This window comes from Phytophthora cinnamomi (genome assembly GCF_018691715.1).
Source record: "Phytophthora cinnamomi strain GKB4 chromosome Unknown Contig83, whole genome shotgun sequence".
NCBI classification, from domain to species: domain Eukaryota; phylum Oomycota; class Peronosporomycetes; order Peronosporales; family Peronosporaceae; genus Phytophthora; species Phytophthora cinnamomi.
In genome coordinates, this window is record NW_027151016.1 from 64,565 (window position 1) to 88,783 (window position 24,219).

General features: G+C 52.3%; 6 protein-coding genes across 6 annotated transcripts; 3 read left to right on the forward strand and 3 right to left on the reverse strand.

Annotated features, from left to right (window-relative positions):
• Positions 1–5,111: 5,111 nt before the first annotated feature.
• On the reverse strand, positions 5,112–5,549 carry IUM83_11189 (Kelch domain-containing protein 4; the record flags this gene model as incomplete). Its single annotated transcript, XM_067935736.1, has 1 exon — positions 5,112–5,549. The coding sequence occupies one exon, from the start codon at positions 5,547–5,549 to the stop codon at positions 5,112–5,114; it is 438 nt and encodes a 145-aa protein (XP_067784962.1).
• Positions 5,550–6,695: 1,146 nt separating this feature from the next.
• IUM83_11190 (gdp-l-galactose phosphorylase 1-like) lies at positions 6,696–8,235 on the forward strand (the record flags this gene model as incomplete). The annotated part of the gene is made up of 8 exons (XM_067935737.1): positions 6,696–6,786; positions 6,852–6,943; positions 7,007–7,101; positions 7,174–7,318; positions 7,392–7,515; positions 7,581–7,925; positions 8,001–8,110; positions 8,185–8,235. 8 exons carry the CDS (start codon positions 6,696–6,698, stop codon positions 8,233–8,235), a joined length of 1,053 nt encoding a protein of 350 aa, XP_067785078.1.
• Positions 8,236–8,447: 212 nt separating this feature from the next.
• On the forward strand, positions 8,448–9,575 carry IUM83_11191 (CILIATE-E2/CILIATE-E2-UNCLASSIFIED protein kinase; the record flags this gene model as incomplete). The annotated part of the gene is made up of 1 exon (XM_067935738.1): positions 8,448–9,575. The coding sequence occupies one exon, from the start codon at positions 8,448–8,450 to the stop codon at positions 9,573–9,575; it is 1,128 nt and encodes a 375-aa protein (XP_067785079.1).
• A 60-nt stretch (positions 9,576–9,635) lies between these two features.
• IUM83_11192 (Sirtuin family, catalytic core small domain) lies at positions 9,636–11,233 on the reverse strand (the record flags this gene model as incomplete). The annotated part of the gene is made up of 7 exons (XM_067935739.1): positions 9,636–9,854; positions 9,935–9,994; positions 10,079–10,114; positions 10,179–10,457; positions 10,524–10,863; positions 10,946–11,024; positions 11,191–11,233. 7 exons carry the CDS (start codon positions 11,231–11,233, stop codon positions 9,636–9,638), a joined length of 1,056 nt encoding a protein of 351 aa, XP_067785077.1.
• A 5,644-nt stretch (positions 11,234–16,877) lies between these two features.
• IUM83_11193 (uncharacterized protein) lies at positions 16,878–17,740 on the forward strand (the record flags this gene model as incomplete). Its single annotated transcript, XM_067935740.1, has 3 exons — positions 16,878–16,936; positions 17,011–17,374; positions 17,450–17,740. 3 exons carry the CDS (start codon positions 16,878–16,880, stop codon positions 17,738–17,740), a joined length of 714 nt encoding a protein of 237 aa, XP_067784891.1.
• Positions 17,741–18,048: 308 nt separating this feature from the next.
• On the reverse strand, positions 18,049–19,668 carry IUM83_11194 (uncharacterized protein; the record flags this gene model as incomplete). The annotated part of the gene is made up of 3 exons (XM_067935741.1): positions 18,049–18,573; positions 18,696–19,580; positions 19,660–19,668. The coding sequence occupies 3 exons, from the start codon at positions 19,666–19,668 to the stop codon at positions 18,049–18,051; spliced, it is 1,419 nt and encodes a 472-aa protein (XP_067785076.1).
• Between the last annotated feature and the right edge of the window lie 4,551 nt (positions 19,669–24,219).

Genomic DNA, 24,219 nt, shown 5'->3' on the forward strand with positions numbered 1-24,219 from the left:
GCTATCCGGGGGAAGGCCAAAGATGAAGTCCAAAGACATGGACTTCCAACACTCCGACGGAGTCGGTAGTGATTGTAAGGGAGCCTGCGCAAACGGCGCAGGCTTTACGCGTTGGCACACCTCGCAAGCACGGATGTACTTACGCACCCACTTATACTGGTGGTGCCAGTAGAAGTCGCGCGTGAGAAGGACGTAAGTCTTCTCACGTCCGAGATGTCCCGCAGTCGGGGCATCATGATACTCGTACATGATCCTGAGTCGCAGGTCATGGTCATTTGGCACGACAACGCGATCCGCGTTGTCGTCGACTGCATTGTAAAGCAGTAGTCCGTCGTGCACACGAAAGCGGTGTGCACGCGCTCGAAGGTGCTTGGGCAGCTTCTGACGGGACTTGTCAGAAGGCGCTGTGCCATAGGCCAGCAAGGGTTTCGCGTCCGCGTCGTGCGCGTACGCGGCCTTCACATCATCCAACAGAGATGATGTGGGTTTGCTCGATCGCATGGCGTCGATGGCATTGACGTCAACAGCTTCTGCATAGTCCGGCCGACGTGATAACGCGTCGGCCACCACGTTCAATCTTCCGGGTTTGTATTCGACCCGGAAGTTATACTCCGCAAAGAATGAGAGCCATCTCGCCATTCTTTGTGAAATGTGTGGCGACTTCACTGCGGTACGCAGTGAAGCATGGTCGGTGTAGACCACAAATGGTCTACTCCCAAGCAAATACACTCGGAACTTTGCGAGTGCATACTTCATGGCAAGGAGTTCCTTGTCATGCACCGGGTAGTTGCGCTCAGCTGGTTTCAGCTGACGCGATTGGTAGTAGACGACACGATCACGGCCCTCGTGATCGTGCTGCATCAACGCGCATCCGATTGCAAAGTCGGATGCGTCACATACGACGTGAAATGGACGATCTTGGTCGGCTACTGCCAAGATCGGTGCCTCAGTCAAGCCCCGCTTGACTGCATCGAATGCCTTTTGGCAATCGGGTGTCCAATTCCACACAGCTTCTTTCTTAAGAAGCTGTGACAGCGGGCGGATCTTGCCCGCATAATCCTCCACGTACTTGCACAAGTACGTGGCCAAGCCAAGGAACTGCCTCAGTTCCTTGACACTTGAAGGCGTTGGCCATTCATTTATCACTCTGACCTTTTCCGGGTCAGGGCGAACACCATTCTTCCCTACGAGACACCCGAGGACGGGTATCTCGCTCGCCCCGAAGATACACTTCTTCGGGTTCGCGTAGAGCTTATGCTCTCGCATAAGCTCAAGTAGCTTCCGGAGATGCACCCTGTGCATCTCTACGTCGGTATTCCCGTCCACAGCCCGGCTGTGGATGAATACATCATCGAAGTAGCTCGGTGCGAAGTCGCGCACCGAGCGCAACAAGTGCGTCACGCACCTGTCGAAAGTCGCAGGGGCGTTCTTAAGCCCCTGTGGCATTACTAGCCATTCCCAGAGCATGCCGCTTGGCGTGCTCACTGCCGTGAGAGGGATATCGCTCTCACGCATTAGGATTTGATAAAATTCATCTCGCAAGTCGAGAGCACTGTAAACGATGCTCCCGGCCATCGAATCGATGATAACATCTTTTCGCGGTATCGGCGTCTGCGCCGGTACCGTCGCATCGTTCAGCTTGTTGTAGGCATGAACGATGCGCCATCCGCCCTGTGGCTTCTTGACACAGAACGTCGGAGCACTGTGCGGGGACTTTGATTCCCGCACTTGTCTCTGTTTTTACGACGACTTTCAAAGAAGTCGTCGATCGCTTTCACTTGCTCTCGCGGCAGTGGCCACTGCCGCGTGACACAGTACTTCGTGCCCGGCACGAGATCAATCTCGTGCTGAATGCCCTTATCCTGCGGAAGCTCCGCAGGAATCTCTTCTGGGAGTACGTCTTTGTACTCCCTCAACAATTCGTAATAGGGACTCGACTTCAGCGAGTCCCAACCTTGTTCCTCGAAGCGCTCTCGCTTCGTCTTCGCACTGAGAGTGTCTTCACTCGCAGTGGTACTTCCCATGAAGAGCTGCCTCAGCTCTTCGCTCTCGCTCGCCGTTCTTTCGCTGTCCGAAAGAACGCAGACTTGCTCGATGCGTCCATCGTGCAAGTCGCGCGTGAAGCGCTTCCAGCTCATGGCTGGAAGCGAAGTCAACTCCGACGCCGTCGTCGGAGGACTAGCGAGTTCCATGTCACGATACTGGAATCCAGTATCGGTGCGCGTCAAGACGCTTAGCGTCTTGACATTCGGCGTCACCGCCGCAGTCTGCCCAGCAGACTGCTCTTGTTGCGTCTCGGCCCCGGACCGAGACTTGCGCAGCGTTTTCCGCTTGCGCCGTCTTCTTGTTGTGCGGAGCCGGGCTCCGCACAGTTGTTCTTCTGGTCCAGGCCCGGCCGTGGACAGTTGTTCGCCGGCGGACCCTGTCCGCGGGCGCGCGGTATCAAGCCCGGCTGCACGGTAACGTGTCCCTTTGCCGGCAGACCCTGTCTGCGGGCGCGCGATATCAAGCCCGGCTTGATCGCATGGCGCTTCGTCGTGCAGCCCGGCTGCACGACAGCATGCAAATTGCGTCAGTGCGGTACGTTTGCAACCGCCCGCACTGTTTGCAGCGTCAACTCCCGGAGTTGACACGCCTTCGTCACCTCGACGCCATTCATTGGCGGAGCCCCTCATGACCGAGGGTGCGTCGGCTCCGGGAGCCGACGCGTCGTTGTCGACCTGACCGCTTCGGGTCAGGGACTGTCCCTTACACGCTTGAACGTGGGTGTTGGTTCCCGGAACCAACACATCTTTTTCTTCCGACGTCGGCAGCATTGCCGACGTGGGTCTCGCTTGTGTGCGCCCTCGCGCACCTCTTGGGCACTCCGGGACAGCAGCATTAAGCGCTGTCTCGACTGGTGAGCCGCGCGCACCTGCTGGTGCGTGCGCTGCGGTAACAGGGCCATCGCTCTCTGTTCCGCTGTCGCGTCCGAAGCGCACGAGCGTGCGCTTCTTCCAGTCTATCACCGGATCATGCCGTGCAAGCCACGGCATGCCCATTACTACGTCGAACTTATCGTCCAGGTCCAGGACGATAAAGTGTTCGACAAACATTCGTTGTTTGTACGAGAAGCGCACGTTCACGACGCGCTTCTCGGTCTTCACGATGGCACCTATTGCCAGTCGTACCTCCAGAAGACTTCGAGGTACATTTACCTCCTCGAAGTCAAGTCTCGACAGGCTTCGTAGTCGAACAAAGTTGTTCGACGCGCCCGAATCTACCAAAGCTCGAAGAAAGTCACTCGCTCTCTTCGAGTAAACCTTCAAGATGACTAGGTTCGGCCTGTCATCTTGTTTCTTGCAGTGAGAGCTGGTCTCACTGGGGGCTGCAGTCCTCAGTGTCGCGTGCCCGATGTCGGCACGCGCGACTGCATTACCAGTAGGGCGCCCCGCGCCTACTGGATGTTCGCGTTTTTTGTTGGTCCGCGGCGATGCCTAACATCGCCACGACGGCCACCTCCAGGGGGCATGGGAGCTGTGCACTCCCGTGCAAAGTGACCGATCCTTCCGCAACGGAAGCATCGCACGTTACCTCCCTGCTGCTGGTAACCAGGAGTTGTTGTATTCGAGAGGTCCATTGGTTCTGGACCTCTCGGCCTCGCTACCGGGCGCGGTTGCGGCCTCGGCACGTTCACATGCAGTTTAGCCTGCCGCAGGCTAAACGCTTCTTGCATGGCAAGAGTAATCGCAGCTTCGAGAGTACTCGGGTACTCTCGGAAGAGATAGGTCTTCACAGGCCCATCTCTAAGCCCCTTCATGAACGTGACGACCTTGGTCGCCTCGTCAATCGGGTTAGTCACGATATTTGATACCAAATATCGTGCGCGCTGCGCGTAAGCATGGACGTCATGCTTACCCTGCTGAAGGTCGAGGAACTCCGCCCTCGACCGGAACTCGTTTTGATGGGGCTCAAACGCTTGTCTGAGCTCCTCTTTGAATACTTCGTACGTGTAGGATTGGAGAGTCGGCGCCCATACGCCCAACTCCTTGCGCGTCCGCCAAGGCAGGACATGGCGAACGCGACCTTCGACAGTGGGTCGACGATGCGTCGAGCCGCTATGGCTGTGTCGAGTTCGACAAGCCATCGGAGGAGAGGCTCGCCCTCTCTTCCCACGTAATTGCTTACGCTCAACTTTAATGGTTGAGCACGCGGTGTCGTCCCTGACGACGCCGTCACTGAGGAAGCAGCGTCACGCTGCTCCTTCATGATGAACCCCAGAGCAACACCATGTTGCTCCGTCGGTGATAGCGTACGCAGCATTGTAGCTATCGCCGCTTCTCCAATGACTGTTGACAGTCGTTGGAGGGCCTCCCACTCTGGGTCAGACAGGTGGGGGCAGTCAGCGCGTGCAACATGCGTTGCAGGCGTGTTGGAGCTCTCCATGGGCACCTCCGTGCTCATGTGGTTCTCGGCTCCGCGTTCGTACACCGCGTACGAACGTCAAGCAGTCGGTCGTTGGACGGACTACAAAGTGCTACCAGGTGTAGTGGGTCTAACTTGACTCACTACTTTAGCTTACACGTTGCGCAACGTGTATGAGGAAGCGTAAGTACTTAGTAATTACTTAGGTTAATTATATTTGAATACACAAATATAAGTGAAGTAAGAAAGGATTCCAAGTGACTTAGATTAGGTAAAATGAGAACTGTATTGCTTGTAAATTGATCTTCCTCTAAAATCTGCTAAAAACTGTTTATCATCTATGAAAGGGTTGGCAGCGGCTGGCTGTTAGCGCCCCGCGAATATGCATGTCTCTGATTGGTAGAAAGATGCTGCTTTCTACCAATAGGATCTTTTGGGTATGTGTGGACCACTCATTGTGGTGGTCCACTTCAATGTATCCATCGGTGTGTCTTACACCAATGTGAGGAAGTATCCAAAACGTTTAACAGATAACCTATCTGTTAAATTCACAAGTGGCTTGCAGTCACTTGTACGTGTAACCCCGTTACAGTTGGTCGTTGGAGCACCTTTCTGGTTGATAGCATCGGCGTAGATAGCAATACGACTTTGAATTATATGCTTGTGAAAGTAAATTGTTTCTTCATATCTATCGAACAACACTTCAACTAGTAGAATGTTAGATTAAATCGCCAGCTCCCCACATCATACAGCAATATAACCTTACCCATGTGCAGAACAATACGACTGAGCGCGCCCTCTGACCGTCCGAATGTCTTGCACATGTCCGCTAGTCGCTTGGGGTAGCTGAGGCGGTGCAGTAGAATGCAGAGAGCTTCCGTCTTATGCACACAGTCACGATGCTTCGTCATCACCCACTCGGGCAGCTCGAACAGCGAAGGCAGCTGCAATATGCCCGCCACGTCGAAACGAAAGTCGAACTCGGCGTCCACATCCGTCGTAGCAGTGATGCAGAAGCGGATGTTAAGCACGACAGGGCGCTCGACGGGCGGGCGATAGAGAGCTGCAACCATAAGAACCATGGCGTCACTGCATCCTGTGTCCTCGAGTAGAGCGCACAGCAGAAGAATCTCGTCCGCCGTCATCTTCACTTGTTCAGGAGTGACTGGAAGCAAGGGGCTCAGCTTGAGCCTTCTATAAAGCATGACATGCTATTTAATAAGGTGATTTGCTGGGACTGGGAAACCGCGAAAAGTGGTTTTGATCTCCCATAGCCACACCTGAGAGACTATCTGGGAATGAGAAAGGAAAACTTGCAAAAACTCTCTAATGATCGTGGGTTACGCGAGATAATAATATCATATTAATTAACAATATGATATAATAATATTATTATAGACAAGTACACACGTGGCCACAGCATCACAAGAGCCGCGTTTATGGGGGGGGGGGGGAAAAGATCGTGGATGCGAAATTACCGTAGTCAGTAGAAACGCTCCCCTTCCAAAGAGAAGTTTTCGTTTTACATTGCGAACTACGAAAAATTCAATACTTAACTTTTCAAGTTAAGTTTCTTTTCCTCCTCCTTCTTCGTCTCCGGCAGTAACTAGGCATTGACGTATTAAACTGATATCTCGGGGGAGAGGAGTTTGCGTTTTGCCAGCATGCGCTGCTCTTGGATTGCACTAACGAGTTTGTATGGATACATCTTACATGACCTGGAGTATCGTACTTCACTAAAATAATGCTTAAAACAAAATAACTGCAGATTGGTGATTTTCGCTCATTTTCTTTGTCTGAGGAAATTTTCTGAAAGCAAGACAGCCAAGTGCTCAAATCTCGATTTCCATAACAAATCCATATTTACCCCATATTTAACCCCAAGAATGGGTCGTATCCCAGCTGCGATATATTTCATGAAAACGTCACTTGTATGCAAACGCTACAGAGTCGAAAGCGCTATAATAACTATCGCAAGCAAAATACCGGCAACTGCGATAGTGGCTGTCGGTATCGGGCAAGCTTGCACGAAATAGTTGAGCGGTAGATCCGGTTCAGCCTCGTACTACGTGTACAGCCAGCAGCTTTGGCGTCTGTACGTTATTATTGCGTGGCCACTGCGTTAACCCGAATCTGTCGGCCAATGTACTCGACTTGGAAAGATGCTTGGACGAGCTAACTGGTGCCTAAAACGACTCCATACCTCACACACTTCACCTCGGACCTCTCTGATGCCGTTCAAGTTGAAACGACCGCGATATGGACCGTCCACCCATTCGTGATTGGATGAGATGATGGCGCCGGGGGGCTTGGATGAGATGATGGCGCCGGGGGGCTTGGACGAGCTGCTGCTGCGCCGATGGGATCTCGCAGCGTCTAGAGGTGCGTCGGGTGTGGGTGACGGAGGCGGGCGCTAGGGCATGAACTTACGTCCAGTGGGAGGGCAGGCGTCATGCGCACGGACGTGAACGACACATTTCGTCGTCGGGTTCCGGGGGAGTTGGGACTCGTGGTGCAGTTTAACCCGAGCCACCTCAAGGTGAGAGGGAGGGCCGACTTGGCAACGTTGGGAGCTCACTCCGAGTATTGTCATGCTTCTCAGAGCAAACGACCCGTGGATAAGCAACTTCTGGCCCCACCAACGCACGCGACACCGGACAAACCGAAAACAGGGGGGTTCAACTTCACAAAAGCCAAGTAAGACGTGAACCCAAGTAGTCAAACTGGCGTCGGGACGACTGATTTGCCCCCTTCCGTTTTGGTGACCAGATCACCTGAGTTTCTTGGCGGTTTGTGCTTTGTCACGGACGACGAGCAGCGTATCCCAGTTGTGCACCCCGTCGAGCTGAAAGAACGAGAGGGTGACACTAGCACTGAGGTGGAACACATCGTTCTTGTCAACGTGGCCCCTTTGGTACGAATTGGCCTTCCAGTGAGGTTGTGGCATGTAGTTTTAGCATTCTTACAATCCTACTGGATGTGAGCAGATGCGCGGCCACTTGCTGTTCGTTCTCGACATGAACAGCTTGCGACCGCAGAAAATGTCGGAGAAGTTCCTGTTGTATGCGCTGAGCATCTCGCAGGCAATGCAAAACGAGAACTTCACACTCGGTATGCCATGTTGGAGACCACAGCGTAGCAAGAACTTGGACTGATCGTACTCACTGATTCAACAGGGTTCAATAGCGCTGGAGCTTGGTCGTCGGTGAACCATTTTCATTTGCAGGGTTACTTTTTTCCGTGTGTGGAAGGGGAGGCGAGTGCGACATTCCCTGTTGCGGCTCAACCTCGACAAGAGGTGTTTCGCGCTGATGGGGCAATCGTGAAAGTCATCCCGACCTGGAAGACCACTTGCTTTGTCCTGGAACCTGAGCGCGCAGGGACTGATGCGACTCAAGTCGTCAAGATCGCATGGGCTCTCCTTGAGCTGCTGCAAGCCCAAGAAATTCCGCACAATCTCTTGGTTGTAGGCGAGGCGGTGTTTGTTTTCCCACGCCAGCAGCAACGCGAAAACGGAATCGGTTTGTTCTCTGATCAGACATACATCGATGGAAATGTGGACTCAACCTCCGATCATGCTGGTCGACTGCGCGTAGCCGTCGCTGAGTTGTCCGGGCTCGTTATTGCTGGGGATCAGGTGGCGTACGATAACCTTACGGAGGACATGTTCAACACCGTTCTGGAGAAAGAAGTTTCCCTCCCTCCGGTATGCTCCTGACCTCTCCCGAGCCTCGACTTGCATAACTCTAATGTTTGTTGTGCTTGTTGTCGGCATTGTAGAGTACAGAAGCAGTGCTCCTGGCCGAGTGGAAGGCGACATTTGGCCACTAGCTCGTCCAGCAAATGAGTGGAGGCGGATGCTTGTATATTCGTTTGCCATCCTAGTTCCTGCTCTCATCATCAGTAGTATTTTTGGTACTTCTTGTCGCTATAAGCATCATTGGGATAATCAACAGGTGCGGTTTTGGTGTCATTGTGGCGCGGACCTTCACCAGAATAGCAACTGCTCGGCCGACGGGGGTCAACCAACGAAGGTGGTCTCCATGGGCTCCGGCTGCAGCTCCTTGAGTGGTGACAACACGCCTTTCGATCCCAAGGTCATCTCCGTAAAGCACTTTGAGATCCACAGAATTGTCGGCCAGGGTGGTTTTGGCAAAGTAAATGCTGTCATCCGGAAAAAGTCTAGTCCGACAAAGTGGCTCGCCATGAAGACCCTGTCAAAGGCCACGGTCATCAACCGAAACTCGGTCAGCATGATTTGGAACGAGCGAAATCTACTTACGCAGGTCCATAGCCCCTTAATCGTACGGATGCATCACACCTTTCAGGACCCTTACAACTGCTACGTCGTCATGGATCTGCTGCTCGGTGGAGATCTCAAATACCATCTTGAATTTACTCGCAAAGATGGGTTTCCAGATAGAGAAGCCAAGTTTTACACGGCAGGAGTTCTGCTGTCTCTGGAGTATTTACACAGCCTCAAGGTGCTACATCGAGATGTAAAACCCGAAAATATTATCCTCGACGAAAAAGGGTACCCACGGCTAACAGACCTCGGCATCTCAGTACAGACGTCCAATCTGCGTTTCCAGAGCCGTAGCGGGACAGTGGCGTACATGGCACCAGAGATTTTTCGGGGCTCTACAGAGCACGGAATGCCTTCGGATTACTTCAGTCTAGGAGTGTTGACGTACGAATTACTGCTAGGAAGGAGACCGTGGAATGGAGGCGTGCGGTCGCACCTGGAGAAGTGTCCGGACGTAATGAAAGAGTTTACAGAGAGCTCATACGACAAGTACTACCCGATTGAGCTTCTGGACTCCACGTCAGGTATTAATGCAAGGCTGTCACAATCCTGCCGCTCGTTTCTACGAGGATTGTTGCATCCGATCGAGTTTCAGCGCTTGGGTGCGGGTCCTGATGGTATTATTGAGATCAAGAAGCACGAATGGCTGCGCACTTTTGACTGGGATGGATATCTAGCACGCACACTAGCACCGCCCTTTGTTCCTGTCGTAGACGAAAAGAAGGCCAATTGTGATACTGCAGCCCAGGACTTCGACGACGTACTCAGTGTGAATTCGCGACCAGAGCGGATTTCAGCTGAAGACCAGGAGAAGTTTGTTGGTTTCGAGTACAACATCGACGCCACGAATCCGATCACGACATAGAACATAAAAAAAACTTGTTTGTCTACCTGCTCTAGCTAGCATCTGCTCAACGTTTCCCACCTAAGCCTTTTGACGAAGGTTCGTAAGTTCCCGATCGATACCTTCTAAAGCCTCTAATCCCTTGGAACGGATAGGGACAAAGCGGTTGTTCGCAAGAATCAAAGGGTTGTCGCAAGTCGGAATGTCCGGGTTCACTCGGATGAGCGTGGCCTGTGGACGCCCGCATCCTTCGATCACATCGGCTACTACCATCTCGGTCTCTCTTCGGACGGACGGGACCTACAATGAAAGCGGTCAGGGTGGTCATTAGTGCAATGTTCGAGATATGCTACGGCAGTGGTCCCAGTTAGCGCACTTACGCGCGTTCCACAGCCAATTTCAAGGACAACAAGATTAAGTGTTGGATCCTCCTGCAGCATCTGCAATGAAATCAAAAGAGGCACAACGATAGTTTAATACATGTACGAGCAGATAGGTCCACGCTGCCATATTTATTCTCTTACCACCTCCATCACCGATTCCCACGCAATGTAGCCGTTCTGTAGCACAGCACCAAAACAGTTAGCACACAATTCCAAACCCAAACACTATCTCGACACTCACCTCTTCTGCTGTGTTTGCAATCCACTGTCTGTCATGGAACATGAGCACATTAGGGCGTCCTTTGCCTCCACACTCCGGACACGTCGTCGCTTCCGCGCCGGGCGCCTTCATGGTCGCCACATCCAGATCAAAGCGGAACTCCGCAGGCAGCTTCCAGATCTTCTCGCACGGCTCCCTGGCTCCCGTCTCGACATCCCCCGCACACTGCCACGTCTCGACACTGCCGTGCAACTCATACACCTCCTTGCTGTCAAAGTCGCGATGGAAGTGCGAATCCACCTACACCCGCACCGAAAACCCATCAAAAACAACAAACCCCACCAACAAGCCATCGTATCTACTCACATTGGATGTGTAAACGAAGAACGGGTCGTTGGTCACGGAATCGGTCGTGACCCCCGCCGGCAGCGCCTCACACTGTTTCAGCCGGTCGAACGCGGCTCGGAAGCTCGCGCGCTTCTCGTCTGTATTGCTACCGGCGTTGGCGCTGCCTTTGTCCCTAATGGCGTCTCTCCACCGGCGCAGTATCTGGTACCCGCGGTGGTGCTTGGTGTCCCTGTACGAGTTGGTGCAGCTGCCCCAGAAGCCGTAGAAAACCTCCTCGTCCTGCTCCAGCATGTACGGGTCGCACAGGTCCTGGTACTCCACGTCCATCTTCTCGTAGGCGGCCACCTTGGCGATGTCCCTGCTCGCAAGGTAAACAAAAGTTACACTCGTCTGGTTTACCACTACGCTGTAACAAATGGAGTTTTGGCAGCATTCCGCACGCGTAGACGGGCAGCGACGAGTCGGCGGAGAAGCCTGCGCCTGTGGCAAGCAAGAGGAAGTCGGCAGCGGCCAGTATCTCTGCGTGAAACACCAAAAGTTACGCGTGTTTCACGGTTAGTTTACCGAAAAGTGTAAACTGAATGTTACAGGGTGATTGCGGCCGTTCTAGAGCGAGTTAGGCTGCGAACGACGCCACGTCGGGAAGAGGAGATGGCAGTGGATGCAAGGAAGCGCTCAGACGCACCTGCAGCCACGCGCCAGGACTGCTGCGGGTCGCCGCTTTCCATGGCCGGCCAATGTGGTGTAAATTACACCGTGCAATAGTGCCGTCGGCTGGACCAGAATAATTGTAGCAAAGGTACGCAAAATTAGGAAATGGAAAAACAATAGGGTATCATTGACAAAGTTCGAGCGTATCATTGGATTGCCCTTACTGCAACCGGCTTCCGCGCTTACTGAGTGATGAGTTTGCCATTGAGTGTGTGTCTCCTGCCTGCACTCGCTCTTAGCTCCATATACCACCTCAATACGGCGGATTGCTTTGTGCCTACTCCCTGAACTTTCAGTACCTTGGCAGCGGTATTCGCGTTGGCGTTTCGAACTGCGAGCGGGATGATGCCCTTCACGAAGGCGATGACCTTCTCGCCTTTGCTCAAGTGGTAAACTTCACCCCCTCTCTCTTCGCCGCCGACAGTTGTAGTCGTGTCGGCCCTCACGACTCGGGGACCAGGGATTCACTTCTCCCCGTCGTCGAATGCGCGAGCAACGCCGTTCTCCGAAACGTGATCTTGCTGGGCAGCTCTGGAAGTGTCGGCTCCGGCGAGGAGCGCATAGGTGATTAGTAGGACTACGTGGTTTAAACGCATGGCAGTGTCTTGGGCGATTCACTGCTGTGGTAAAAGTATTTGTGAAGTGTGTCTTGACGGCGGTAGGATAGAAGGCACCGGCTTTCATACCGACCGATCGAGCCCTGAAATTACCGCTATCAGGCTAGTATCAAAGCTTTCTTGAGTGCATCCGGACGTTTTTGGGGAGTTCAAGTCAAGAAAGCAAGTACAATACTGTATTGTTAGACCTGATTCGAGTCAAGTTAAACACTGATGACGTGCCAGGACTGCGGTTGTTGTTGTTTGGATTGCGTGGTTTTCACGATAGATGAGTCCAGGACCCCAGCGAATCGCTTTCACCCAAGTCGGGTTACCTGGCCACGCGGGTCGTCTTATACATGTATAGCAGGGTACATCATGTTGTAAGGAGAGCATGCGAGAGCAACAGCAATGGTGTGCATGTAGTAGAAGAGCTTTTTATGTGGTCTAATACATGGTAGCCATTAAAATCCTAAGGAACATTTCATCATCCCCACTACAGTGTACATGTAATTAGGGCTGTGAACGTTCAGCTTCACAATCGGTTTACGATCTGAACGTTCACGGGCGGTAAAGTCGTTTTAAACGCAACGTGAACCTCCGTGAACCTCCACATGATTTTGACTTGGAAAAACTATACTACGCGATTGTGTAAGAAACACTACGATTGTGTAAGAAACACTACCCAGCCATTCACCCAAGATGCTTGGTGCGGCGGCACTCTCCGCATTAGCGAGTGGCACGTAGGAGCCGACGAGGAGTACTGTTGCCTAGCCCCACCAGGTAGCCTTTCGCAGTGCTGGCCAAGCTCGCCTCGATATGCTGTTCAAGGTGTCCTGAGTTGAGCTACGCCATGATATGCAACGTACTGGATGACGTCTTCGAGCACAACGTACGGTGCATCACGTTGTCATCCGCACTTCTCAGACTAGCTGCAGGCCGACATCATATTGTGCTCGATCGACTGTTTGTTGAAATGTGTTGCTGCGATTGATGGGACGGCTGCTGTTGCTGCTGTGGACGGAGCTGCAGTTGTGGCTGAAGCGGCGAAAGAATACCATTGCTGATAGTTGGGGTGTGCTCGAGCTGCGATCTAGCTGCTTGCACCGGTAGTGCTGACGCCGACGCAGGACCGAATGAAAGTGAGCGATGCGCACGGCGATGCACTGATGGTACAGGAGGACAGGAGGACCTCGACGTAGATCGCCGCTTTGCGGCGTCTGGCAGTGAGTTGGTTTCCAGCCTTCCATAATGGACATGAAGTGTCATTTCGATAGCTTTCGAGGTACAGACAACGACGCAGAAATCCGGCATCACTTAATGCCATCCTCCATAGTAAATAGACGAACTCTGTGCAAGACAAAAAAATCCGGCAGGAAATGTCAATGGTCAAAACGTGGGTCAATTGTACAGAGACCGTTCATAAATGCATATGAATTTCAAAAAAAGGTATTCAATTTCAAATGGTTATTACCTAATACCTCCGGATACCTCGGAATAGCCTTTTCGAAGCTACGGATTACAGTTCTTGCTGTAATGGACTCCCATGCAATAGTTGAGTTAACCGCACGAATACGCTTTCCTTAGCAGTACCGCCAGTGCATCTACTACTACTGTTTCTAATCGCTGATTTTAGAGACCCCATTACCCCCACATCAAGCGGCTTCCTCGATCTTGCACTCGGGTGCCAGGACCTGCAACTCAGGGAGCATAACCAACTGGTCTCGCAGCTGCGAGAGCAGCTCACTGCCTTCACGCATGTACACTTCGGGTTCGTAGTCGAGATCCTCGGTGGTAACCCTCAGGCAACGGTCGTACTCCTGCTTCAACTTCTCGAGCGGGGTCCCTAACATGCCAGAGATCGGAATCTCCCAGTATTCATCCAGAGGCTGCAGCGAATCGTCGTCGTCGTCGGGTACATCCAGGATTTCACTAGACACACCGGGATCCGGGTCGATGAACTCACGGTCGTCTTCACTACCAGTTGTCACCACAATGCCCTCTCCAGCGGTCTCCGCCTCACTTGTCCTTGCTTCGGCTTCTTGTGGAGTGACAACAGTTTCACGGGCACCTTCATCCGTCTGAGTCGCATCATCTTGAGCAAAGCGCACGCGCCGAAGAATTGGCCTTGGAAGCACTGCGGCAAGCATGGCTCTGTCAGGACCGCCTTCAGGTCGAGGTAGATTCTGAGTGGCCACTGATACGCTGGCGTCTGAGTGCACCGCGGTTCTGTCGTGGAGTCCTGGAGCTCGGCGAGTCGTCGCATACGCATCTTGGCTTCAGGGGACGGCACATTCTCTAAGATAGATACTTGCCAATCCCGATAGGCTGAAGACCCTGGACGCACAAATCGACCTGCTCATGGGAAGAACCCGTACTCCACAATTCTAGCGACAGGGATCCGCGTGTCAATCCAGACGTTCTTATCCGAAATGTTCACCACTCGTACAGCCACTGGCTAGGATTTCGCTGCATAGATGATTTGTGTAACCCAGCGATCTCCTCGTCCAGCCCACAGCAGCTCACGCTGGGGATTGGTCTGACCATACTGAATTCGAATCACCGCATCTTCTCCTGGTCGCAGATACAGACTGTGCTGGGGGTTTACCGGCAAGTCAACTCCTGTGTGGTCGCCAGGCGACCATCCACACATGACAATCGTCTCTTCATCTGGCAGTGTCACAAGACCTTCGCGAACGCTAATCCTCAAACCAGCTGCAAACATGAAACTCATACCCAGAAGTACATCGACCCCTTCGCCGATATTTGCAACCCAGACATTCAGGATATACACCACCCTCGGACCGACGGTGATCTTTACCTCAGCGCTTGCACCAATGTATGTCGGGACGCCTCCCACTCCGGAAACCTTGGTTCGTTTGTGCGACTTGAGTTTGAGTCCCAACTTACGCGCTAAGTCGAAACTCACAATATTCACAGTCGCACCGGTATCCAGGAGGACTTTCGTCCGACAGTCATTTACTGCACCGTGCACCATCGCAACATCACGTTTCTTTGGGTCAGGATTGTGGTCTTCCCACCACCCGTAGGGCTCTCCAAGATTCAGCTTGTTGTGGTATCGGGAAATGAAACCGATGCCAAAACCCAAAGGCGGGACGAGGGACGAAGAAGACTCGAGGCGCCGGCGTTAACTGGCAAGTCACAACCCATCGCCAGCCATTGGACTAAACTCCCTGATCGCTGATTGGCCTAAATAGGCCGGTGACGATGACTCGTTGACGGTCCCAAGTCAAGAGCGGGCGGTTGCAGCTCGCTAAGTGCGGGGCGAACCTACTGGCAAGATCCGAACTTATGAGTCATCGGCGCCTGTCCCGAGTCGTCGGTGGCGTTTCAGCGGCCGTTTGAGTCGTCGGTAACGCCGCCACGTCGCAGAGAAAGCGCCGAAGAGTCGTGAGTTACAACTGGCGGTCCAAAACGGACGCGTTTATACTTGATATTTGTATTGATCGATAGGAAACTTAAGAGAAGACAAGATAAGCCTTCGGGCAACAATAACAGAACAGCTTTTCCTCCCAACCACGCAAGGGCGACACCGGTGCCTGCAGTGAACGACCTGCAGCTCAAGGTAAACCTGGTAGGTAGGATTATGACTGTCGGTGGGCACATCTACTAGTGTAGCGTGTGTTCATCCCTGGCAGGGCCAAGAGTTAGTGACCGGTGTATTGGTAGCGACGAGTCGTCGCCAGGAACTGGAGGAGCGAGAGCGCACTCCGTTTATTTCTTCCCGCCGGAGTATAGCTCCGGCACCCTCGTGTCACGCCGTAAAAGGCCGGGATCCTTCCTTCTGAGGGCCTGCGAGGTATATTTTGTGTGTGAGAGCGTGCTAGCCTTTGCTCGTGGCTAGTGACGCTGAGTCTTCCGTCGGTCGACTAGCGGAAGCTCGGTACACAGGGGAAACATCAACCCGGTGCAAGGGAAAGTTCCTGGGCCTTCAGGTTCTAACCCTAACAAGCCCATTGAGTCTTCGGTGACTTGGTGGGTGTTGTTGGTGGGGAAAGTGTGCCATATATAATTTAGCGCGTTTTCCTACACGACAACTGGTGCCGCGATCCGGGATTGGTATGACCTTCTGTGTTTCGTGCTACTGCAGGTCGATCGACTTTACGAGCAACCAAGAAGAAGAACAAGAACAAGAAAAAGAAGAAAAAAGACGAAGAAAGAAGAAGATGGCGAAAGGATCACGTTCAGCGGTACCGATCCGTGATCGAAAATTCCCTCGAGGTGTAGTCCCGATTGCTGCACAGAGCCGGTGCGCAGCCTACCCCGGCCTACCGAGCCTACCGCACACCCGCTCCGTTAAGAACGGCCCTCAGTTGATGAGGTACATCGTGAGGTTCCCGCACTTTCTAAATTTGGAACTTCAACTAAGTTCTCTGAATTTTATCCAGAGTTGTTAGGTGCTGGTATGAACACATCTGCCTGAATCACTTATAAGGTGGCAAAAGAATACTGTATCGGTACGAACCTGGTAGGTTTTATACCGGTGTGATAGTATGTTATCCAGTTGCATGTTGCTTGAGCCTTTTAGGGGCAACATTCGCGTTGGTTGTAGTGCTAACTGGGGCCCACTGGGCGCCTTCCATAACCCTTCTAAAACCGTTTTGTGGAATCAGTTTTAATGCAGGGGTTAGGGGACGCAAAACCATCTCATGAGGCAGTGCTCTCAAAAGTCATTCCAAAACCCACATAAAACGTTTTACTCTGGTCGCCTATAACTGTCGCATGCCTATACACTCAAAACCGAATGCAGTCAGTTTGAGCAGGACAAAATTTCGAACGTTTCCTTAGATCTTTGGAGGGTGCGATCCCGCACGTCGGTCGCACGTCATTTTTGAATTTGATTGGGAAGATCACCATGCATGCTGTCGGTACATTGGTAGCTTTGTCGGCGCATTTGCGGAACCGACGTCAACTTGCAGAGGCTTTAAAAGAGCTACGACGGAAGCTGCATGAGGAAAGGAAGCGGTATGAGCACCGTCGGTTGACCAGGATCCGTCACTATGCCACCTTGGACTGCATCCCAGATCCTGAAACTTCGGGCTGGATGAAGGTGTGGTTGAAGGGTACAAACGACAACTTCATCCACTACACTAGTTTGGATCGGTAGGTCTCGTGATATGCTGCGTGACTAGACCATCTAACGCTAGTTGACGAATTGGGTTTGTAACTTTGCGCAGTCCCTCATTTATGAGGCTTCTGAGGGAGTTTGCTCGGTTCTACAGTCTACCTAGGTTTCGTCCCAAAGGAGGACGGCCGCCACGCCTTCGGTTCAAGCACCAGGCGCTTGCAGTGGTTCTGGTCTACTACGTGGATTCTCTACACGCGAGGATGGCGTGCTCATTCTTCGGCGTGCCACCGGCAACTCTCAGCCGAGTTTTGAATGCTGCAAAAGTTGCTTTGTCGAGGACCCTCTCCAATTTTCATCCGGCACGAATCACGTGGCCCTCGCCAACACGGCAACGAGCTCTTGCGAAGCTCACGGCACTACGCCAACCTTTACTACAGTTTACGTGGGGCTTCATCGACGGCAAAAATTTCAAGGTTCGACACTGATAATCGGGATGAGGGTTGTTTAAACTAAATATGCTGATTGTTTTGGTTCCGCTGTACTTACAGGTACTCCAGCCTTCTAACCCAGACGTGCAAAATGCATTTTATAATGGCTGGTTACATGACGTCTTCGTCACGGGAACGCTCTGTTTTGGTGCTGACGGACTTATTGTGTGGGCTCGGCATAACTGCCCCGGAAGTCGGAACGACGCAGAGAACTGCGTCGAGTTTCGTGACAACCTCCTCGACGAAGAGCTGTGCCCTGACAAGAGGTACGGGGTGGTGGCAGACAGCGCTTTTCCGTGTTCGGGGCGAATGACAGACAGAATTTTGACGCCTCTAAAGAAGGCGACTTAGGACGTTTGCTTCCATCCGTACGCGAATCTGCAAGAGTTGTGTCTTCTGCCATAACATCGATTCGGCAGGCTGCAGAGTGGGGAATGGGCTCTGTTTCCAAGGTGCACAAGCGATTGTTGTTACCTCTTCCACCTGACAGGGAGGCGCGGGGACTGCGGCTTGACAACCTATTCAGACTTTCTAACTACAGAGTGCGACTACTTGAGAATAGCCAGATTCGCACAACATTTGTTTTTGGTAGTGAAGATAACCACTAGCTACAGAGCCTAACACGAAAACACGCACTACGATGCTTGATCCTTATGGACTCATTGCTTTTGCATGGATCTAAACAGCATCATCGTCTGCTCGTGGCGGTTCTGGGCCTCCTGTCTGTCCAATTCCAGTCGCTGCTCAAAGCGTCGTCGGCTCTCCTCAAGCTCTTTGTCCCTTTGATCGGAACGTGCTTGTTGCGCTGCTTGTTCCTGGCGGTACCGTTCCTCTCGCTCCTGTTTTGCCGCGTCCAGCTCGCGTTGTCGACGATTCTCAACAACTTCCATTTCGTCTCTGCGAACTTGATCACGGTGGTCACGTTCACGTCTCGCAGCTTCTTCGCGCTCCTGGCGCTCCTCTCGACGTCTCTTTTCAGCTGCGGCTTCTTTCCTCTCCGATTCATCTCTGAAGAGCAGCATCAACTCCATCACATCACTACGACCAGAGGTCTGTTGCTCCTCCACATCTGCCAATTCCTTCTCTAGATCGTTCAGTTTACGGGCAGTGCGAAGGCGCTTAGTCTTGGCATACGAACTCTCTGCAGTTTGTCCGGACGCTTCGCTAGGAGGTTTCTTAGATAACTGAGGTAGATTATCTCTGACGACGCGCAAATCTTGCCACCGAGACGTGTTGAGGTCTCTGTTAACTTTTTGTGTGCCTTCTCTTCAATGGCGTCAGCTGCGGCCTTCGACGGATCTCGCACGAGAGGCTCACGCGAAGGACTCGTGACCGTCGGTAGGTGATCCTGCTTTGCCCGTATAGGGCGACCAGCGGACAGTGTGCCAGAGCGACTGCTTCTCGGGGTGGAGGACGAATTCGTTTTTGCACTTCCAGTCGGAGATGTCACCACAATAGCAGCGCTCTGGGTCAGGCCGTCATCAACAGCAGTAGCACCTTTCTCTTCCTCGTCATCTTCGTTATTTGAACTCTCGTCATAGAGCTCCATCTCGGCAGCTAGTGCGGCGTCCATAGTAGTTCCGTCGCAGCGAATAATGGTGCCCTCCAGGTGTGCGTGTGTCATATCAAGGCGACCTTCCGATGCGCCCACCCCATCATCAGCGTCAGCGGAGGGGCGAGTACAGCCCACATCGGAACGCTCCATGGTCGTGTCATGTTCGGGATCTTGCTCGTGGAGTCCGGCCTCTTCTTCATCGCTGTCTTCACCTCCCTGCTCACTTTGACTCTGTGGTGCCTTCCCCTCTCTCGACAGCCTGCGTTCCGCTTCAGCACGAACAGCTTCAGCAACTTGCTCCAGAAGAGCTCCGTCATCAGCTCCGTCATCTGCGCCATCGTCCATGGTTTGAACCGACGTCATCTCGTCAATCATTCGTTTCGCCTCTTTAGCAAGTGCAATGTGCTCAGGCACCTTTGCTTTGCCTGTCGGCTTCGCGGTCCCTGCCAGATCCTTGAACTTTCGCTTGAGTGACTCTACGTCGCGGTCAGGCCACGACCTCGGTAGTTTGTAGTCATACGTTTGTTTCACTCGCACCCAATCGTTTCCCCCCAGCGGCTTAAGCTCCTTCACAACCAAGCAGAGCCTCCCGATCTCGTCCTTGCTGTAGTTGCGGTAGCCCGTCTGCCTTCCTTTCTACAAGCGGCACTCATCCACAGAGACAAGCTGTCAGTACGCTTGATTAGAGTCGCTTGCACACGCCTGGTATTCCTACCCTGGCCATCTTCTCCCTACTCCTCAAAATCTCGAATGCGCAAGCCCAACCACAACGACAATGTATTGATAGAAGATTTGCGGCATGCAATACAAACATCAAGTCTTTTGCAACGAAGATCTCAATACGCTAATCATGTGGCAGTCCCGCCTTCACGACTTCAACCTCACAAGTTCTGCAGATGGCGGTGCTGGCAGCCCCACCACCCGCAACGGCAGACAAACCATAGATGATTCCCGTACGACACCGTGATCTCCTCGCCCGGCAAGATCTCGCGTTGAGAGACAGCCACAACAGTCACGCGTGACCCCACTTGCACCTCCTCGAACCGACAGTTCGGATTACAATGGTGGTTGACGAATCTCATCATGCCGCCACACCACAAAGCATCGAGCACCACACTCCTACCGTCGACAGTCGGTGTGTTGAGCACCATCCTGTAGCCGTTATCCATCGGTCCGCGACGCGGGACGTCGTGTGGACCCATGAAGTACCCGAAATACTCCCCTATTATCTGGCTTCCGCGATGACGCCCAACGTGACGACCCCGAACTCTCTGCTGACACGGTTCGAACACAGCACAAGGTTGAGATTTTCCTGGAGGCCGTTCCCGCAACGTCCTTCGAACGGACAATTGTCTTGGGTGCAGAAGCGATTATCCAGGGCGTTCGTGCACGTGAGGGCGTTGCATCGTTGGCGGCAATTGCAGCGAGCCTTGTCGGGAACAGATTTAAATTTCCACCGCTCGCCGTTGGAATGACGCCCGATACACTCAACGAGCAGCGGCCAGCCCGCCAGCTGCCACTCGTTAGGTTGATCTTCCCTATGCGAGCCTGTCTGTGGGCTGCCACCTCCAATAGCGACAGGGATTTCCGGAGGAGTCTGCGTGAGAGTTTCCTGCGAGCTCGCGCCTCCTTCCTCACGAGCCGGCGATAAACCAGAAGCACTGCAAGTAGACGTGGACTGCCTCCGGGTGCAATCCGAAGGGTAGCCGGTCTGCGTCGACCATGACGCTACAGTTGGGGTATGAGAACTACAGCTCGCGCAAGACGTGTTCCAGGTCGATCCCGCTGTGGTGCCCGGGAGGGAATTCTTCGTTGATTCCCCTGTCGACGAGGGTGGGCAACCGACAAACGCTTCGTCTTCGACCACGATAGAAGAAAAAGAGGGGTGAGCTTTAGGCCGAATACCGACAACCCCAGCTGTGCCGCAGCTTGAGGAGGAGGGGGGGGGGGGGGGGGGGCTTAACACCACCGCGCGTTCCTGAAGAACGCATGGCTTCGTGCGTTTGACGAGACCGACTCCGTGGTCCTCTTCCTCTTGGATCATCGCCGCCTCGTCTTCGATGACCTTCCTCTTCCGGGTCCTGCTTAGAGTCATTGATACACCTACACGTCGCCGTTAGCTTCGTCCTCCAAACGCAAAGACACTCTATACGCCTACTTTTATCGTCACTGCGAAGGAGCAAGTTCGAAAGTGAGCTCTGGGTTGAAAGCGCGCAGATTTTCGCGTCTCCAGAGGATCGCTCGTTTTCAAATCGGATGCAACTCTGTATGGTTGAAGTTCAACATAAGGGGCCCGCATTAAACTAAAACTAAAACTAAAAAGGGGAATTGTTTAATCTACTAAAACAGATAGTCGATCAAACAATTCAGTTTAATGAGGTCGTTTAATGCGACTTTTAATGCCGAGGTTAGGGTTGCATAAAACCGTTTTAAGTGGGTCGTGGAAGGCGCCCACTGGATTCCTACACTACTTCGCGCCAGAGCACTGGCAGAAACAGAGAGGCTGTGTGCCTTAGAAACCGAACTTACTTCGTGATACAATGAGCCGTGCTTTAGCACGGCTTAGTACATGTACACGTATTGTGCTTTGCACGAACTTTGGCATTTGCGATAAAGGCTCTAAACCAACGAGCAAATCCTTCGTGATGATCATATATCGCAGCCTAACTCTAAGTTAAAAATAAGCTAATCAACCGCCAGTCCCAAGCACAACGCAGAACAAGAATAGACCGGTTGCCACTGCAACAATTGATCGGTTGTCGCTGCATGAATGACTGCAAGAATAGAACTTCTTGTAGTAAGCATCGATTTCGGCGGGGACACTTTCTCTCGCTCTCTTCGTCAGGACCTTGCGCGTTAAACCAAGGTCGAATTTCAGCGCACGGCATATAGTAGCAGTAGAAATGTTTGGTAGTGCAGGAAACGCTGGCTTTAAAGCAGCTTGCAGCTCCTCGATATAAAAAAGGGATGTTCTTCGACGACGCCCTTCACAAACTTGATAGTCTCTGGGGCCAGCGCGTCTTCCGTTCGATTCGAGCGTTTGGAATAACGTTACCACGCCGACGGAGCAGATAGCCCCAGCGAGAGATGGACCGCGTTGACACTCCCATCACTGAAGCCACAACCGTTAGATCAATATCGTAGAGGTAGGTTAGTACGATAGATCGCCAGCGCATGTCAATCGATATCATGATCGACTGAAAAGCAATCAGACGAAGCGAGCGAGTTAGAATGTCAGCACCGTAGTATTGTCGGATTTACTCCAGCCATTCAACGAAAGTAGGCATAACTCAACGTTAACTCGTTGTCTTAGCAGCTATTCTATCTTAAATCGACGAGTTAGCCTCCTAACTCAATGATGGGCTTATCGCCATGATTTGCTAAAACAACGAATTACGTCGTTGTTTATTGTACCGGCCAATAAAGTTTGTACCGCAGAGAGGGGTCATTTTACACATAGAAGATGGTGACTTTCCATATACGATAGTTAGATATAAGGGTAATTTTCGCCCGTAGATTCCGATTTTTGGCTCAGATTTGACGAATTCGACGTCGTTATCGAGATATAGCCGCTAGAAAAAACGCTCTCAGCTGGCCAAAAGTTTGGGGAAAGGGCTCCAATAGGGTTAGCCTATCATCGGTCAAAATACGAGCACACCATTGGCTCAATCCGTGAATCATACGGCAAAACATCTGGATGCATGGGACATGCAATCACGTTGACGTCGAAGGCCAGGTTTGACTATTTTAACAGATCAGGACAAATTCAAATCCCCAGTATCACATCTCACAGGTTTTTTTGTTGATTTCGTAGTTCCCCTTCCTGTACCCATGTTTCGAACATAACATCTTACAGTGTTAACGGCACCTATCGATAACAAGACTCCGAAGCAAAGTCTTGGCAGGATAGAAGCTTTCCTGGTGCCAATACTCGACCAACTTCAGCCTACGTGCGCTCATTACGAAGCTGAAACGCTGTAGTTTCATGTTGCGTTGCTGTTTCTTTTTAGACTTGGCTTCTAGCTTCAATTATGGTACCATTTTGTTGGTGATGCATTGAAGGCTGGATTTGCTGGCAATATTGTCCGGGAACTATACATCGCTCGACAAACGTGTTTGCGATGAAATGTAGTATGCTAGAACGACAAGAACTGTGGGGTCATTTTGTGGGCGGTAGTGGTTTCGGTCGACAAATATTGATAAAGTTATGACCCAGAAACCGCTCATGTTACAAATCCCGGTACAAACTTTATTGGCCGGTACAATAGACAGAAAGCATGCAAGGCACAATACATGTATACAACTGTAACGATGATGAATTGCACAGTGTGTATTCCCTCAAAATTTTGAGGCAAAAGAGCTTAGCGCCCTGGTTTCTCCGTCTGTGTCTGGGTCTCGGAATAAATTAAACGATTCTGATTGGCTGGCTGTTTATCCCCAGACAAGCCATTAATTCCCACCCCCAAGGGGGTGGGAATTGTTTGAGGATTTTATTCCGAGATAGGCATCAATTCGGAGAGGCAAACTATCGCGTGGTTGCCGTGGAAGACAAAGGCAACGACGCTGCAGCGCTTGTGGCGCGTACAGACGAGGGCGTGAATAAGGAACGGGTGTCATCCTATAACCTTAAAAAACTAATATTATGCAATTCTAGAGGTAAGAGCTTGAAGCACTGACATTGGCCATCGCCATTGGCCAGCTGGGCCTGCTGGTTTTGAATCGGGAAATTCGAATTTGACACGAACAAGATGGAGCGGCAAGCACGGAGAATGCGCCTCACCAAGCAGCAACAGCTCGACCTCTGTGCAATGCGCACCCGCGAGCCAACGTGGAGCCTCGCGACGCTAGCAGAATGGGCTCGGGAGAAGTTTGTACTGGACAAGGCGCCGGGTAAATCGTCCGTCAAGAGGATCCTGGACAACGAGAGCACGCTCAAGCGCATTGCGGTCGACTTTCGCTGTCGCAAGGAGGTGTCGCGGGCGTCTATGTGGCCCTGGACTCCTGCCTCGTCGAGATGGTGCTGTACGCCGAGCAGGAGCATGTGCCCATATCTGGGCGGATGCTGATGATCCTAGGCCGCCTCTACGCGGAAGCCCTCCGTGGTGCAGCAACGCGTGGAATGCGCTGGACGCCGACACCATCAAATCTTGTTGGCGCCACGCCGGATTATACGTGGACCGGACACAGATTATTGACATAATTAACTAAAACAAGTATTTTGTCCCATCAATGGCAATTTATGCCCTCTAATTGGCTCATACCACTTGAAAGTTGT